At 42.6% G+C, this 15,296-nt stretch overlaps 1 protein-coding gene across 1 annotated transcript in view; it reads right to left on the minus strand.

Annotated features, from left to right (window-relative positions):
* LOC311135348 (A disintegrin and metalloproteinase with thrombospondin motifs 20-like) overlaps positions 1-15,296 on the minus strand; it is a 119,256-nt gene that overhangs the window by 76,090 nt on the left and 27,870 nt on the right. Inside the window, exons 9-11 of the mRNA XM_084169295.1 lie at positions 11,474-11,620; positions 5,936-6,077; positions 4,927-5,031 (exon numbers count right to left, since the gene is read on the minus strand). Of these exons, the coding sequence (XP_084025421.1) occupies positions 4,927-5,031; positions 5,936-6,077; positions 11,474-11,620 (394 nt within the window). The remainder of the gene's footprint in view (positions 1-4,926; positions 5,032-5,935; positions 6,078-11,473; positions 11,621-15,296) is intronic.

Here is a 15,296-nt window from a genome sequence, read left to right on the forward strand (position 1 = left end):
ACCCGGCCTCACACTACTAGAATCTGAAGTAAAATGTCTACTGTTTGCTGATGATCTGGTGCTTCTGTCCCCAACCAAGGAGGGCCTACAGCAGCACCTAGATCTTCTGCACAGATTCTGTCAGACCTGGGCCCTGACAGTAAATCTCAGTAAGACAAAAATAATGGTGTTCCAAAAAAGGTCCAGTTGCCAGGACCACAAATACAAATTCCATCTAGACACCGTCGCCCTAGAACACACAAAACGATACATACCTCGGCCTAAACATCAGCGCCACAGGTAACTTCCACAAAGCTGTGAACGATCTGATAGACAAGGCAAGAAGGGCCTTCTACGCCATCAAAAGGAACATAACATTTGACATACCAATTAGGATCTGGCTAAAAATACTTGAATCAGTTATAGAACCCATTACCCTTTATGGTCCGCTCACCAACCAAGAATTCACAAAATGGGACAAACATCTAATTGAGACTCTGCATGCAGATTTCTGCAAAAATATCCTCAGTGTACAACGTAAAACATCAAATAATACATGCAGAGCAGAATTAGGCCGATACCCGGTAATTATGAAAATCCAGAAAAGAGCCGCTAAATTCTACAACCACTTAAAAGGAAGCGATTCCCAAACCTTCCATAACAAAGCCATCACCTACAGAGAGATTAACCTGGAGAAGAGTCCCCTAAGCAAGCTGGTCCTGGGGCTCTGTTCACAAACACAAACAGACCCCACAGAGCCCCAGGACAGCAACACAATTAGACCCAACCAAATCATGAGAAAACAAAAAGATAATTAGTTGACACATTGGAAAGAATTTACAAAAAAACTGAGCAAACTAGAATGCTATTTAGCCGTAAACAGAGAGTACACAGTGGCAGAATACCTGACCACTGTGACTGACCCAAAATTAAGGAACTATTTGACTATGTAGGCAGACCTGGCTCTCAAGAGAAGACAGGCTATGTGCACACTGCCCACAAAATGAGGTGGAAACGGAGCTGAACTTCCTAACTTCCTGCCGAATGTATGACCATATTAGAGACACATACTTCCCTCAGATTACACAGAAACACAAATAATTCGAAAACAAATCAAATTTGGATAAACTCCCATATCTATTGGGTGAAATACCACAGTGTGCAATAAAAGCAGCAAGATTTGTGACCTGTTGCCACAAGAAAAGGGCAACCAGTGAAGAACAAACACCATTGTAAATACAACCTATATTTATGTTTATTTTTTTTCCTTTTTGTACTTTAACTATTTGCACATCATTATAACACTGTATATATACATAATATTACATTTGAAATGTCTTTAGTCTTTTAATTTGTTATTGTTTATTTCACTTTTGTTTATTATCTATTTCACTTGCTTTGGCAATGTAAACATATGTTTCCCATGCCAATAAAGCCCTTCAATTGAATTGAAATTGAAATTGAGAGAGAGAGAGAGTGAGAGAGAGAGAGACAGTGAGAGAGTGAGAGAGAGAAAGACAGAGAGACAGAGAGAGACAGAGAGAGAGAGAGAGAGAGAGAGAGAGAGAGAGAGAGAGAGAGAGAGAGAGAGAGAGAGAGAGAGTGAGAGAGAGAGAGAGAGAGAGAGATATAGAGGGATAGAGAGAGAGAGAGATAGAGGGATAGAGAGAGAGAGAGAGAGAGATAGAGGGATAGAGAGAGAGAGAGAGAGAGAGAGAGAGAGAGAGATAGAGGGATAGAGAGAGAGAGAGAGAGAGAGAGATAGAGGGATAGAGAGAGAGAGGTGGTGGCACCAGAGAGATGAAAAAGGGCAGAAAAAACCTTTGTGATCTTCTTTTAAGCATTTAAAGTGCATGAAGCGAAAACACTGTACTTGAGTATGTCCCAAAGACAGACATGTTATGCAGCAGGATACTATTGTGGGAACAAGCCAGAATTTCTCAATCAATCAATCAATCGTATTTTAAAAAGCCCATTTTACATCGGCAGTTTTCACAAAGTGCTGTACAGATACTGAGTCGAAATCCCCAAAGAACAAGCAATGCAGTTGCAGAAGCACAGTGGCTAAGAAAAACTCCCTTGAAAGGCAGGAACCTAGGAAGAAACCTAGAGAGGAACCAGGCTCTGAGGGGTGGCCAGTCATCTTCTGGCTGTGATTATAAGAGTACGTGGCCATTAAGGCCAGATCATACTTCAATTTAAATTAGATAAATTAAACAGGATACTGTATGTAAACTTCTGACCCACTGGAATTGTGAAACAGTGAATTATAAGTGAAATAATCTGTCTGTAAACAATTGTTGGAAAAATGACTTGTGTCATGCACAAAGTAGATGTCCTAACCGACTTGCCAAAACTATAGTTTGTTAACAAGAAATTTGTGAAGTGCTTGAAAAACGAGTTTTAATGACTCCAACCTAAGTGTATGTAAACTTCCGACTTCAACTGTATATACAGGTCGTCATGGCAAACCATCAGGCATGATCAAACTAATGCAGAGTCTTTTCAAGAGGGTTTCCCACAATCCACCACAGTTAATGACACACATAGGTATTTAGAATTGCTATCCCATGACAGTTACATTATACTGCAGCTGTTTTGGTTGGATTAAGATGTTAGCCATCCCAAGTTAATTTATCGTAATTTAAGTGTAGTAATCCAAGCCTTAACAGGATGGTGCAGGGGGAAAAAATACAGAGACATTGTGGAACATATTGAGCTTACATGGGAAAACACTCAATATATCTTATATTGAGCGCTAATTCTTGTTTTTTCTTACCAAGGTAAAGTATCCAACGTCATTGGCAGATCATTAACCCCAAAAAAGGCTCAATACAAGTAATTTATCTTCTTTTAAGATATCTTTCAAGATACTTTAACTTAAGGTAAAATATCTTGAGAAATGTCTTGAAATAAGATCAATTACTTGATTAAGGCTTGTATAATTTTGCTTATTTGAACCTAAAAAAGGTTTAATACAAGTAATTTATCTTATTTCAAGATATTTTTCTAGATATTGAAAAATATAAAATATCTTGAAATTAAATAAATTGCTTGTATTAACCCTTTTTTAGGTTAAAATAAGCAAAATGATTTGCCAATGACAATTTCCTCAGAGTCAGATGAACTCGTGGATACCATTTTTATGTTTCTGTGTGCAGTTTAAAGGAAGTTGCTAACTAGAGCTAGCGCAATGTCTAACTAGTGTTAGTGCGATGACTGGAAGTCTATGGGTATCTGTCAGACCCGTCGCCAGACCTCAGTCTTAAGGGGGGCATATGAAATGCATGGGAGGGCAGGGCACAATTATTATTAGCCTACAGTACGTATATTTAATAATAAATTCCCTCAAGTGGGGGGGGCACAAGCATTTTTGGGGGCGGGCCCGGCCCCCTATGGCCCGCCCATAGCGACGGGTGTGGTATCTGATATAGACTAGCGCATAGACTTCCAGTCATTGCGCTAGTGCTAGTTAGCATTGGCTCACGAAACTACCTCTAACTTCCTTCATACTTTACACAGAGACATAAAAAAGGTAAAGTAGATAAAGTGCCTTATTGCCAAAATCCTGAAGTATCCCTTTATGTGAATTAATACTCAATATAAAATATTTACACTTGCTTTGATTTCACTTTTTGCAGTTTGGGGGGGAAAGAGTTAACTAGAAGAGAGGGTCCACTACCTCTCACCCCACCACCACCACCACCACATACAAACACCCCTAGCCCACCTCTCCCTTCTTTCCCTCCTCCTCCTCCCTCTCCTCCTTTTTTGGAATCATTGATGTGAGGTCTATTGTGTGAGCTGAGCTGAGCAGAACAGAGCTGAGCAGAGTGGAGGGAGTACAGAGCTGCATGGCCTCAGCCTTGGGCTCTGTTATGGCCTGACCACTGACCCACTTACCCGCCTTTTAAAGAGGTTTTAGGGTCACGGGTTCAGAACTAGGTGACTCAACTGTGAACGGCTGGCGGCATCTCCTTTCAAAGTGCCCGAGCCTTCACCTCTACTGCTCCCCCTCCTTTTCTCTCCCTCTATCTCCCTCTCTCCCCATGTCCCCTCTTATCCCTCTTTCCCCAAACACATCATCTCACCCTTCTCTCTTCCCCAGCCCCATTTCATCCCCACTTTCCCCAGCCCCATATCATCCTCTCTTTCCCCCAGCCCCAAATCATCCCCTATCTTCCCCTGCCCCATTTCATCCCCTCTTTCCCCCAGCCCCATATCATCCCCCCATTCCTCCAGCAGGTTGACATGTATTGTCATGAGTCTTGTCCTGGAGGCAGAACTGAACAATTTCCCCTTAGAAAGGCCAGCTGCAAAGTCAAAATTGCCTATATTGTAAGAATTCATAAAACCTTTTTTTTCTTCTTAATTTAAGGTTAGGATTAGGCATTAGGGTTAGCAGTATGGTTAAGGTTAGGGTTAAGGTTGGGTTGAAAATGAGATTTTATGACTTTGTGGCTGTGCTAGCTAGTGAGCACTCTACAGAGCCGCCTCCAGAACAAGATTAATGACGAAAAACGCTAACCTGCTTCCTCCAGCCCGTCAAAACCCTCTCTACCGCCCCCCACCCCCCAGCGCTTTCACCTCTCCTTCTCCCCCAGCCCTGTCTTACTCTTCTTTCCCTCAGCCCCTTCCTCAGTACCTTTCACTATGTACCCACAACCACCCCTGCCACAGTGCTAATTAGCATAGCATCCCAAGGCGGTGAGAACATGAGGTTTAATGAGGGTAGGGGCCTCAGAGCATGGTTAAGGCTAATGTTCAAGCTTCAGGTTACTCGCTGAACGTTTTGTTTGAAATATGCTCCTTGATAACAGAAAGGCAAAACATGAACAGTGGTATTACTGTAATACCGCAGTAGATAATACACTTTGTTTGTCATCCTACCCTCCATTTAAATGTCATTACGGGATCCAATGCAAGAAATACAACATTCTGTCCTACCATTCCATGTCCACAGTCTGTCCCATCAGCCAAGGGCATGTGCTGTGTCCGACACCCCTTATGGTCCCCCTCAGCACTCGTACACCAAAGCCTCTTACATTGTTTCTGTGTGGAGAGAGAGAGTGAGAGAGGGGGACAAAGAGACATGCGGGAGAAAGGGGGAGAGAGAGACACGTTGGACAGAGAGACATGTTGGAGAGAGAACGGGAGAGACAGAGAGAGGAAGGAAGAATTAAACACTGTTACAAAATCCCACTGTCCACTGCAGGAGAATCATTTAGATGTTTTACACTAAACTATAAATCCCTAATATTGACAGTCAGACAGGAGACAGGAGACGTGTACTGTACCAGTGAGATGTGTAACAGACTTTATGGACAGTTCAGCCACTAGGAACCAAACCACACTAACTTTTACAGCCACCTGGGCAGCTGTTACTATCACCATAGATTAGCTAAACATGACTCCAGAAGTCTCCAACTAGATGAGAGCGGGCCGAGCCCACAGGGTAAGTGACTGGCAAGATAACCATTTCTTCCTTCCATCCTCAGTCAGTCTTAAAGGATGTTCAACATGAGAACGTGTGCTGCTCTGAAGGAAATCAACTTGCCTCCCAGCAGTCTGTTAAACCTGAAAAAAGCTAATTGTCTCATAAAACCACCAAAGCTGTCCGTCATACAGACAGCTCATGAAAAACACTGACTGGGCCTTACAGTGTTGTCTATGTAACGCTATGACTTCATCATCTCAACACCGTATCACAGACAAGACACATTAGAAACTTAGAAGCATATGACAGCCTTCTCCATGGGGGTTTGGTTGAGGGCACACTTTTTTGTAGATCATAGAGGGACTAAGGCCTCATCCCAAATGGCACCATATTCCCTATATAGTCCACTACTTGACCAAAGCCCTATGGAATTGCCTACACCCATAGGGAACAGGGTGCCATTTGGGACATACCCTGAGAGACACTTGGTTGAGAGGAAAGGAATGCAACCTGGCTCACCATGTAAGGGCAGACCATTGAGCCAGGGCCAAACATGAGCTCACACTGCCGGTTGGCATTGTAAATCTGACCAGGGAGGTGGTTGGACATCTCGTACGTTCTGCTCACTGGCTCGTCCAATAGGCACTCTCCATACCCTGTGCTGAAAGGTGGAAGGTAACACACACATACATACACACACAAACACAAACAGTAAATAAACATGCGTAAAAGGTGTATTAAGGTGATCCGAGTGTTCCAGCTCTGCTTCCTGCACCATCACACCAGGAGCTTCCTGTCAAGATACATACAATAGTTGTATGAACGAAAGTAGGCAATGTGTAACTTCTTTGACATTTATAATTGCAACACAAACTTCTCCAGGGGTGATGATATTCAGATGTACACAGCACCTTGTCCCATGTGGGTGGTCTGCTCTGATGTGTGATGTTACCTAACATTGAGACTGACACCACTTCCCCTGAGTGACCTGATATATTAGCTAATGCCGTCACCATCATACAGAGGGAATAAAGCTGCATTTCCATACAGACACAAAGCTATCCCATCCACATGTTTATTTAACAGACATTTCTCTGTGCACAAAAAAACCAGAGGATTTGGAGTACCTTCATTGAGTTATGTAACGTTAGCATAAATCAGGCTAGTTCACCATAACTATTATAATGATAGATTGTGTGTCAGCCACACCCTACCCCTACAGCACAGAACAAGACAACAAAGCACAGCTGGATAAAATGTACTGCATGTAGAGCTATTTACCCAAAACAATGAATGAAGCACTAAACGTTAGACAATGTTAAAAGCACGGTCACAAAACGTAGTCAAACACCATTCACCAAATGTAAACCATTCCTCAAAAGATTTTTCCTCTGTATTTATTTTGCGACACAAAACAAAAAAGAAACTGGGGATGAAACAGTGTAGCCTATAATGTGTGTAATTATATGACATGTCGACACTTCTCTTACAATTTGTACCCTGTGTGGAGCTCAGGCACCTGTTACATGCAGACTACAGTGTGTGTGTGTGTATGTGTGTTTTGTGTGTGTGTGTGTGTGTGTGTGTGTGTGTGTGTGTGTGTGTGTGTGTGTGTGTGTGTGTGTGTGTGTGTGTGTGTGTGTACACTTCAGTACACCACCAGCTGATATGAGGAGGACCATAATTACCTGGGCTTATCTTGTGAAACCGTTGCGGTTTTCTTTAATTTCCACACACACTGTAAGGAACCATTGGTTTTGTATCCAAAAAAGACTACAAGTGCTTGGTGGAATGAGTTTGCCTAACAATGAGCAAGGGAAGAGACAAACGATGAAAGCTATGATGGGGTCAGTCAGTCCGTTAGGGCCATGAGAAGCAGAGAGAGAGAGAGAGATGCCCCATATTAAAGCTATAAGGTAGTGGTCTGTCTATCTGTCAGAGTCCAGAAAAATGAGAAGAGATGATGGCCCATATTCAAGCGTCTTTCACCAGGTTGTCATTGTCTAATCAGAACTCCAGAAACCGTATGGGCCTATGATTAAAAACTGGACGGATAGAAGGGAAAAAGCAGCCATTTTCCGATTAGGCACGCTGTTTTTTAGAGGACTCAGCAGAGCCCGAGACAGGCGATACGACTCCCCTCTGGCAACGACAGAGGTTCTACACGTGGCAGCCATTGGGAGGCTTTTTTAAACACAGTTGGATTAAACTCAGTGCAAACAGTACTGGAGTGATTCCCCTTTTCATAGGGAGATATACAGTCAGGTCCAAAATGGAACCCTTGATGAAGATGGTTAAAGAAGACTGTATAAAATAAATAATACAAATACTGAGCAATATTGTATGCTCAAAATAAATGGGAAAATATACTATTTTATACTAATAAAATTGCTCAGAGAGAGAGATTTTTTTTTAACAACTAATATATTGTTTCTCAAAAAGATAGGTGTCAAAATTATTGGCACCCCTAAAGATTCTTATAAATAAAATCAAACTAAATAAAATATGCATTAATATTCAACTTTTTAAAGTTAATCTCAGTTTAAGGAACTGTATTGTGGCCTTCCATGGTTTACTGTTTCACTGGGGTATAAAAATGTGGTAAAGCATGTCAAATCTGTTTGTCGTCCATCACCGTGGGAAAAGGCAAATAACTCAAATCTAAAAGAGAGAAATGGTTGTTGACCACCATAAATCAGGCAATGGGTACAAAATAATACCTAAAAAAACGAATATACCACTTACCACTATTAGGGCAACAATTAAGAAGTTTAAAACCACCGAAACAGTGGCAAACTTGCCTGGTATTGGATGCAAGTATATCTTGTCAAATAAAATAAAAAATCAAATTTTATTTGTCAAATGCGCCGAATACAACGGGTGAAATGCTTGCTTACGGTCCCTTCCCAACGATGCAGAGTTAAAAAATTATAATTAAAAGAAAAATAGTAACACAGTAGGAATAAAATAGAGGGAGTACCAGATCAATGTGCAGGGGTATGAGGTATTTAAGTTAGATATGTACATGAAGGCAGGGTAAAGTGACTAGGCATCAGGATAGATAATAATAAGTGTAAAATAAAGAACAGAGTACCAGCAGCAAATGATGAGTGAAAAAGTGTCTGTGTGTGTGTGTATGCGTGTGTATATGTGTTTGTGTTATGTCGGTATTCGTGTGTGTATGTGTGTTTGTGTTATGTGTGTGTGTGATTATGTAGTTTATAACACACATACAGAGGTCCTGGATGGCAGGGAGCACGGCCCCCACGCACAGTGAGGAAGATGGATTGGGAGGCAAAGAAAAGACCAAAGGTCAAAGTTGGAGAATGACAGAACTTGGTCTTATCTTAGGGTCACCAAGTCTCCAAATCTACAATTAGACACCACCTCTATGCCAATAGGCTCTTTGGAAGGGTTGACTGAGAAAAACCAGTATTGAGAGCACAGGAGGCTGTTTAGGGGAGAACAGCTCATAATAATGGCCATAACGGAGCAAATGGAATGGCATCAAACACCTGGAAACCATGTGTTTGATGTATTTGATACCATTCTGCTCCAGTCATTACCATGAGCCCGTCCTCCCAAATTAAGGTGCCACCAACCTCCTGTGATTGAGAGCCACCAACAAATGTAAACGCCTGAAGTTTGCTAAACAGCATTGGCACTTTGATTGGAACCGGTGCTGTGGACAGATGATTGTCCACAAAATCAACAATTTGCAATGGCCATCTCAGTCTCTGGGCTTGAACCCGATTGAAAATCTGTAGTTCGAATTGAAGACGACAGTCCATAAGCATAGACCAAATGATATCAAGGATCTGGAAAGATTATGTATGGAGGAATGGTCTAAGATCCCCCCTAATGTGTTCTCCAATCTCATTAAATATTTTAGAAAAGGCTCAGTGCCGTTATCGTAGCAAGGGGAGGGTGCCGGAGAATTGAAAACAGGGGTGCCAATCATTTTAACAAGTATCTTTTTGAGAATTTGGTTTATAACCGGTTAAATAAAATCTATTTCTTTGAGCAATTCTATTCATAATCTTTTCTTTTGCATACAGCATTGCTCAGTATTAGTATTGTTTATTTTATAAAGTATTTTTTGCTCATCTTTATCAAGGGTGCCAATAATTTTGGACCTGACTGTACAACAGTCATTGCCATTGTAACACAGAAATAACTGGAAAATAAATACTCATCAAAAGATCATTTTCACAGAAAACACATCTTGAATTAATTGAGGATTTTTGTATAATTTTTTTTAACAAAACGTGAGAAAACGATTTAACTGTTTTGGGTTGAGACTAGCGAGACATCTGATGTTTGTGTGTGGTTAGGATCATTCCCAACGTGTGCGTCTGGCATTGGAATGAAAATGTATAGCCTTGGCCTGTATTAATGATTATGTGATCTCAACACAGGTGTACACATCAATTAGTGGGTGGCAACACAGAGAGATTAGAATTTGATCTTTATATAGGTTTAGTGGCTTATACCGGTTGGCGGGCTGCCAGGAGCGGAATGAATGGTGTCTTTATATCACAGTCTACACAAAGTAACAACAAGAACACCAAAGACACTTTCCACTCAGCTCTCAGGTGTGCACACAACGGGAGTTCACGTTATTACACATACACAGAAATAAGAACGAGGGGGTTTGGCTCCTGAAGAGGGGTTGAGAGGTAGTGTGTCCCTCCATATTTAAGTTGACAGGAGAGTGTTGTGCATTAGAGAGCTCTCAGAGAAGAATAGGTAGTCAAAACAGTGATGTACTTGACCAGGCCAGCTTAGTGGAGAGTGAAGGTATCGTTTAGATCAATGCTCCTCATTGTTGAAGCCATGCAGACTTTAAAAGCAGTGGGCCTCACTCTCAGGGGCCTTTCCCACCGCTGAGGCTCTTCCACACTGAACCCTACGCTCCTCTCCACAGCCACACAGAACTGTTTATAAATATGGCCACTGTTAAATAAATCAGCTTGTTTCTTCATGCAGCATGGAAAGTTTCACTCACAGTCATTTACATTTATCTCTCGCTCACATATCGAGTGCTTGAACACTCAGCCTGCCTAACATAGCTGACATACAGACAAAAATATTCCGCAGTAAAAAATGTAAAGGAGTTGTCTTTTTCTTGCTTTTCACATTTTTCAATTCAAACACTCAAAGCTGGATGGATGGATTCATCCGCTGGTAGGAAACTATGCACAGCACAGTGGCGGGGCGGGGCGGGATACGAGGTGTTCGCATGGGAGCGACCGCTCGCTTCCCAAGATACAACTCATCAACAAGGCAGCCTTTTGTGGAGGCTCACAATCAACAAAGCGGGAGGAGAGATCAAAGGGTCACGTCCAGGGAAAATCTAATTATAACTGACATTTCCCATCTTAAAGGGAAGCCCTTCAGAAGAGGTTGGTGGCCACCGCTTGGCTTTGGAGCCCACTGAATGAGCCGTTGCCCCGTGTTACCGTTTTCGCGAGGAAAGCACGCTAGCGACTAAATGACTGTTTGTCCAGCATCTCAAGAGCTGGTTCTGCCTGAGTGCAGAGACAGAGGAGGAGCAGGGGAGGATCAATCGCTCAGGTCACCCCAGGAAGACTCCTGCTTCAAACAGGAAATACGCTCTCACACCAAGCAATAACACAGTTTACACTGCTCAGAGGTTGCTTACCAGATTGTCACAAGAATACAAACACTTTTTGCTTGTGTTATTTTTTTGTCTTGCATTTCCAATGAAAATGGAAGATATTATAATGTTTTATTACAGTGACTCATGTATCTCTAAAGGTCATAGGGCCCGATTCAGACTTGAGTAGACTTAACACAGACTTTAAGTAAATAAAACATGGACTTAAGTCACATTTTTTTGACTTAAGTCTATATTGAGTCAACTTATCTCAAGTCTGAATAGGGCCCATAATGAACTGTATATCTGCGAAAATGATCTGTATATCTGTGAAAATGATCTGTATATCTGTGAAAATGTGTACATTATGAGAATGATGGCATCCTGAACATCGTGTTTCAAATTGTAGAAAAAGGGACGGAGCGGGAGGTACCTACTCCAGAAACTCGGTGATGTACTTGCGACTACACTTGGACCAGGACCAGGGGCTGGTGTCGTAGTTGAGGGTGGGCGCCATAACGTGGTACTGGTGCTTCATGCCTGCCTCCCTGCATTTGGGGTTGTCATCGTGGGGCATGTTGAACCTGCCGAGGGGGAGGGATGGAGAGGGGGATTACACACAGAGAGAGATCAGGGAAAAGGGGGGATGGCTGCTAAATGGATCAGCCCTAACCAGGGGGATGAGTGTCAGAAGGTTTATAATCTGCCATTTTTAACCAGGGGAATGACGTCAAACATTTTGTGGACTTTTTCAGGCCTGCCCCATACCACACACTCACCACACACCCACAGAGAGAGCACACATGCATACGTGTGCTCACACACACACTTCCCGACCACATCATATGGGTTCTCCCACCTGTTTTCAAATGCCTCAATAGCTTTCAATAAAACTCCAGCTGCCAGAAGGACGTTTTAATGCTTTAATGATCTGTATATCTGACCAGCATAATTCCCCCACTGCACTGCCCACATACAGAACACACCACCACATCTCCCGCTCACCTCCCCAAGGTCAGGGGTCAGCTTCTCAAGGGCCTTAAGGCTGAGAGAGATGGTTAGGCCATCATGTTCTGAACACTCACATCACATGAGCCTCAATCATGACCACTGACTATGATATATAGAACTAGAGAACTGACATGGAAACACACACCACCAACCAAGCAATGGTCTTCATTGAACATGATCCGGAACTTAAATGTAGAGATGAAGGCCTATAAAGCGTTGCATCTCAGATTAAATTCATTCTAGCCAGCTGAATAGTGATGTCCAGAATAGTGCTGCTGGGCTGTGCTGTGTTGATCTGAGCGGATGTCCTGACCTACTCAACTGGCTGTGTGTGCTGTGTTAGTGGAAGGATGAGGTCGGCCTTAATCTGCACACACACACACACACACACACACACACACACACAGCTGCGTGGTGTTTACTGCAGGATGTGAGCCTACTGTATGGCTGGGCTCTCGGCTGGGGCTTTGGTCTGACTGCCACACAAAGAAGGCAGGCCTGGCCCAGGTTCTAACCCTGGCATGGGGCCCACCCTACAGGGGCCAGCGGGGGTGGCAGGGGGTTGTGGGGGCCTGGCCGCTCAGGGACTAATTGAGTGCTCTGAGCCACAGCCTGCCCCTGGCCCGTAATGAGGTCCTCACACACCGGGAGAGCCACTGGCTGTTACTGAGAAGCGCATGCATGAGGAAATTGGCTGGAATACTCAGAAAGGACTTCTTTTTTTTCCTATTATGTTGATGAATTTGTAAATGACAGTAGAGTGGGAGCTACTGTAGCTCTCTGTATGTCTGAGAGAGACATATGCGGTCTGAGTTCAATCAGGAAAATGGGATCTCTGGAGGGAGATTTGCTGAAGTACTGTGCACTTACATCATAATCTTATCCAGCTATAATAACGTACTGCAATACTCTACTCTACAGTCAGGCTCCTATTATTGAGCTGCAATAAAACAAGCTTCATTCCAAACAGATGACATCATCATATCCATCCCTCCAACTTCTACAAAACAAAACATCTATAGAAGACTCTAGAAGACAAATCAACTTTTTTCTAGACTTAACACCCTATAAATAACAGTGAGAGTAAGGGAGTAACTTTCACAGTGAAGAAGAGGACCTGATGACTTCCTCTCGATATGGGGGAGAACAAAAACAAGACTTAATAAGTCCGTGGGGACTGCAGCAACAGGCTTTGTCAGCACTCTGACAAAGCAAGAGATCAGCAACATCATCACAACATCACTGCAAAATCACAGTCTTGTCACTACAGAGACGGAGCTTTTGGAGCCACTACACACACGCGCACACGCGCACACACACACACACACACACACACACACACAGAAGACTAATGAAATGATAGATCGCTGCCTCCGCACAGGATTTATGGCCTCCAAAATCCAAACCATATTTAGTAACCCCTGTGACCTCATCGAATCAGCCATTCTGCTTGTCCAATGGGGCAAGGAAACTGAGCTGCCAATAAAGTTTTGTGGCGGGGTCTTTTGGATATATTTCTCGGACGTTAAAAAAGATAGCCTGTCTTCCATCCATAGCTCTAATGACTCATCAAAACGTCAGGAAGGATCAGCTGTGATCTAAGTCTAAGACGACAAGGACTTGGCTACGTTTGATGATTAAGCATTTTTAACATTATTAAGCCATATAAGTATTACTTTTGTATTAATATCAAGTGACTCCACCACACTAGCAGAGCCCAAAGTGGCTATTTGTACCAACACATTTCCTGAGTTACTGTATATGAGAAAGGCCTCCTATCCATTAGTCTGAGCTAAGGGTTTCGTTTCGTTAATCTACAACATTGTGAGAGCGTTGGTTTGTTCCACTACCTGGCCGACACTCTGTTTCTCAGAGCGTTATACACTCAGGAGAGGATCTTGTGAATATATCCAACCATTAAACGCACCAAGAGGCAAAGCTAACTGCCTGTCCAGCTGTTTGAACTTTAGCATAAACCGATCCACACAGGAGGGCTGGTTTCCCCTCGCTAGGCCCAAAGAGCCAGCCCTGTCTTTGGAGGAATGTGTGAGGAGCAGCACTGGGTCTCAGATGGACGGTAAGCCAGCGCTGGTTAAATAGTGGACAGAACACATGTTGGGTTATTTTGACCCAGCCAATTGGGTTGTGTGAATAACCCAACATGTTGGGTTGATGGGATTACTCAAACATGGGTTAATTTAACCATCAATTGGGTATTTTTTATTCTCATGCAGGGTTCAGTGGGTTGACCTAGCAGCTGGGTCTTTTTTAACGTAATCCTTAGATTATTTTCAGGAGGCGTGGTTTATTAGGGCCGTGGCTTTAAGAAAGATTTTATTGGCCACCTGTGAGATTATTAAGATTATTATTATTATTTATTTTTATTTTTTAATGGGGTAGATTTAATATTGCAGATAGATTGTAACTTCCATCAATGTAATTGTCTGCATCACTTCCAATCCCCGATATATTTTTTTCGCAAATATTTATATACATATACATACATACACATACATATACACATACATATACATACATACATAGAAATATATATACATACATATATATACACATATCCTTTAAAAAAATATATTTTCCTTTATTACTTTCCAACCCCACCACCCCTCCCCTAATTGGAGTAAACTAGTGAACAACAACGCTTAGGCCTCTACTTCCAGCTTATACATACTATATACATTTTAAGGACACAGTCAATTTTACAATAGTTCTATTTTGTTTGTTTTTACTCCTGAACTTCCTCTACCCTCAACCTCTCCGATCATTTTCATGATGTCCATCCGGTTTGCTTCTATATGCCATATCTTTCAAACTGTGCTCTTTCACAAAAATCCTACTTAACTACGCCACCAGTCTTTTGATCCGCTGGTTCATATCTCAATAACCCAGCACCAATAACGCAGCATCCAGCATCAATAACCCAGCAGTTTTTAAAGAAAACAACCCAACACCTACATCCCAGCAGTTGGGTCAACCAAACAACCCAGCATTTTTCTTAGAGTGTAACAAGCAACAACTGGCCAGAGTGGCTGGAACGTAAATCTGTCACTTTAACCATCAGGGGAGGCAGGAGAGAGAGAGTGAGGGAGGGAGGGAGGGAGAGAGAGAGATCAAGAAAGAGAGAGAGCAAGAGAGAGAGAAAGAGAGAGAGAGAGAGAGAGAGAGAGAGAGAGAGAGAGAGAGAGAGAGAGAGAGAGAGAGAGAGAGAGAGAGAGAGGAGAGAGAGAGAGA

The sequence above is a fragment of the Coregonus lavaretus genome (genome assembly GCF_964263955.1).
Source record: "Coregonus lavaretus genome assembly, chromosome: 9".
Lineage (NCBI taxonomy): Eukaryota > Metazoa > Chordata > Actinopteri > Salmoniformes > Salmonidae > Coregonus > Coregonus lavaretus.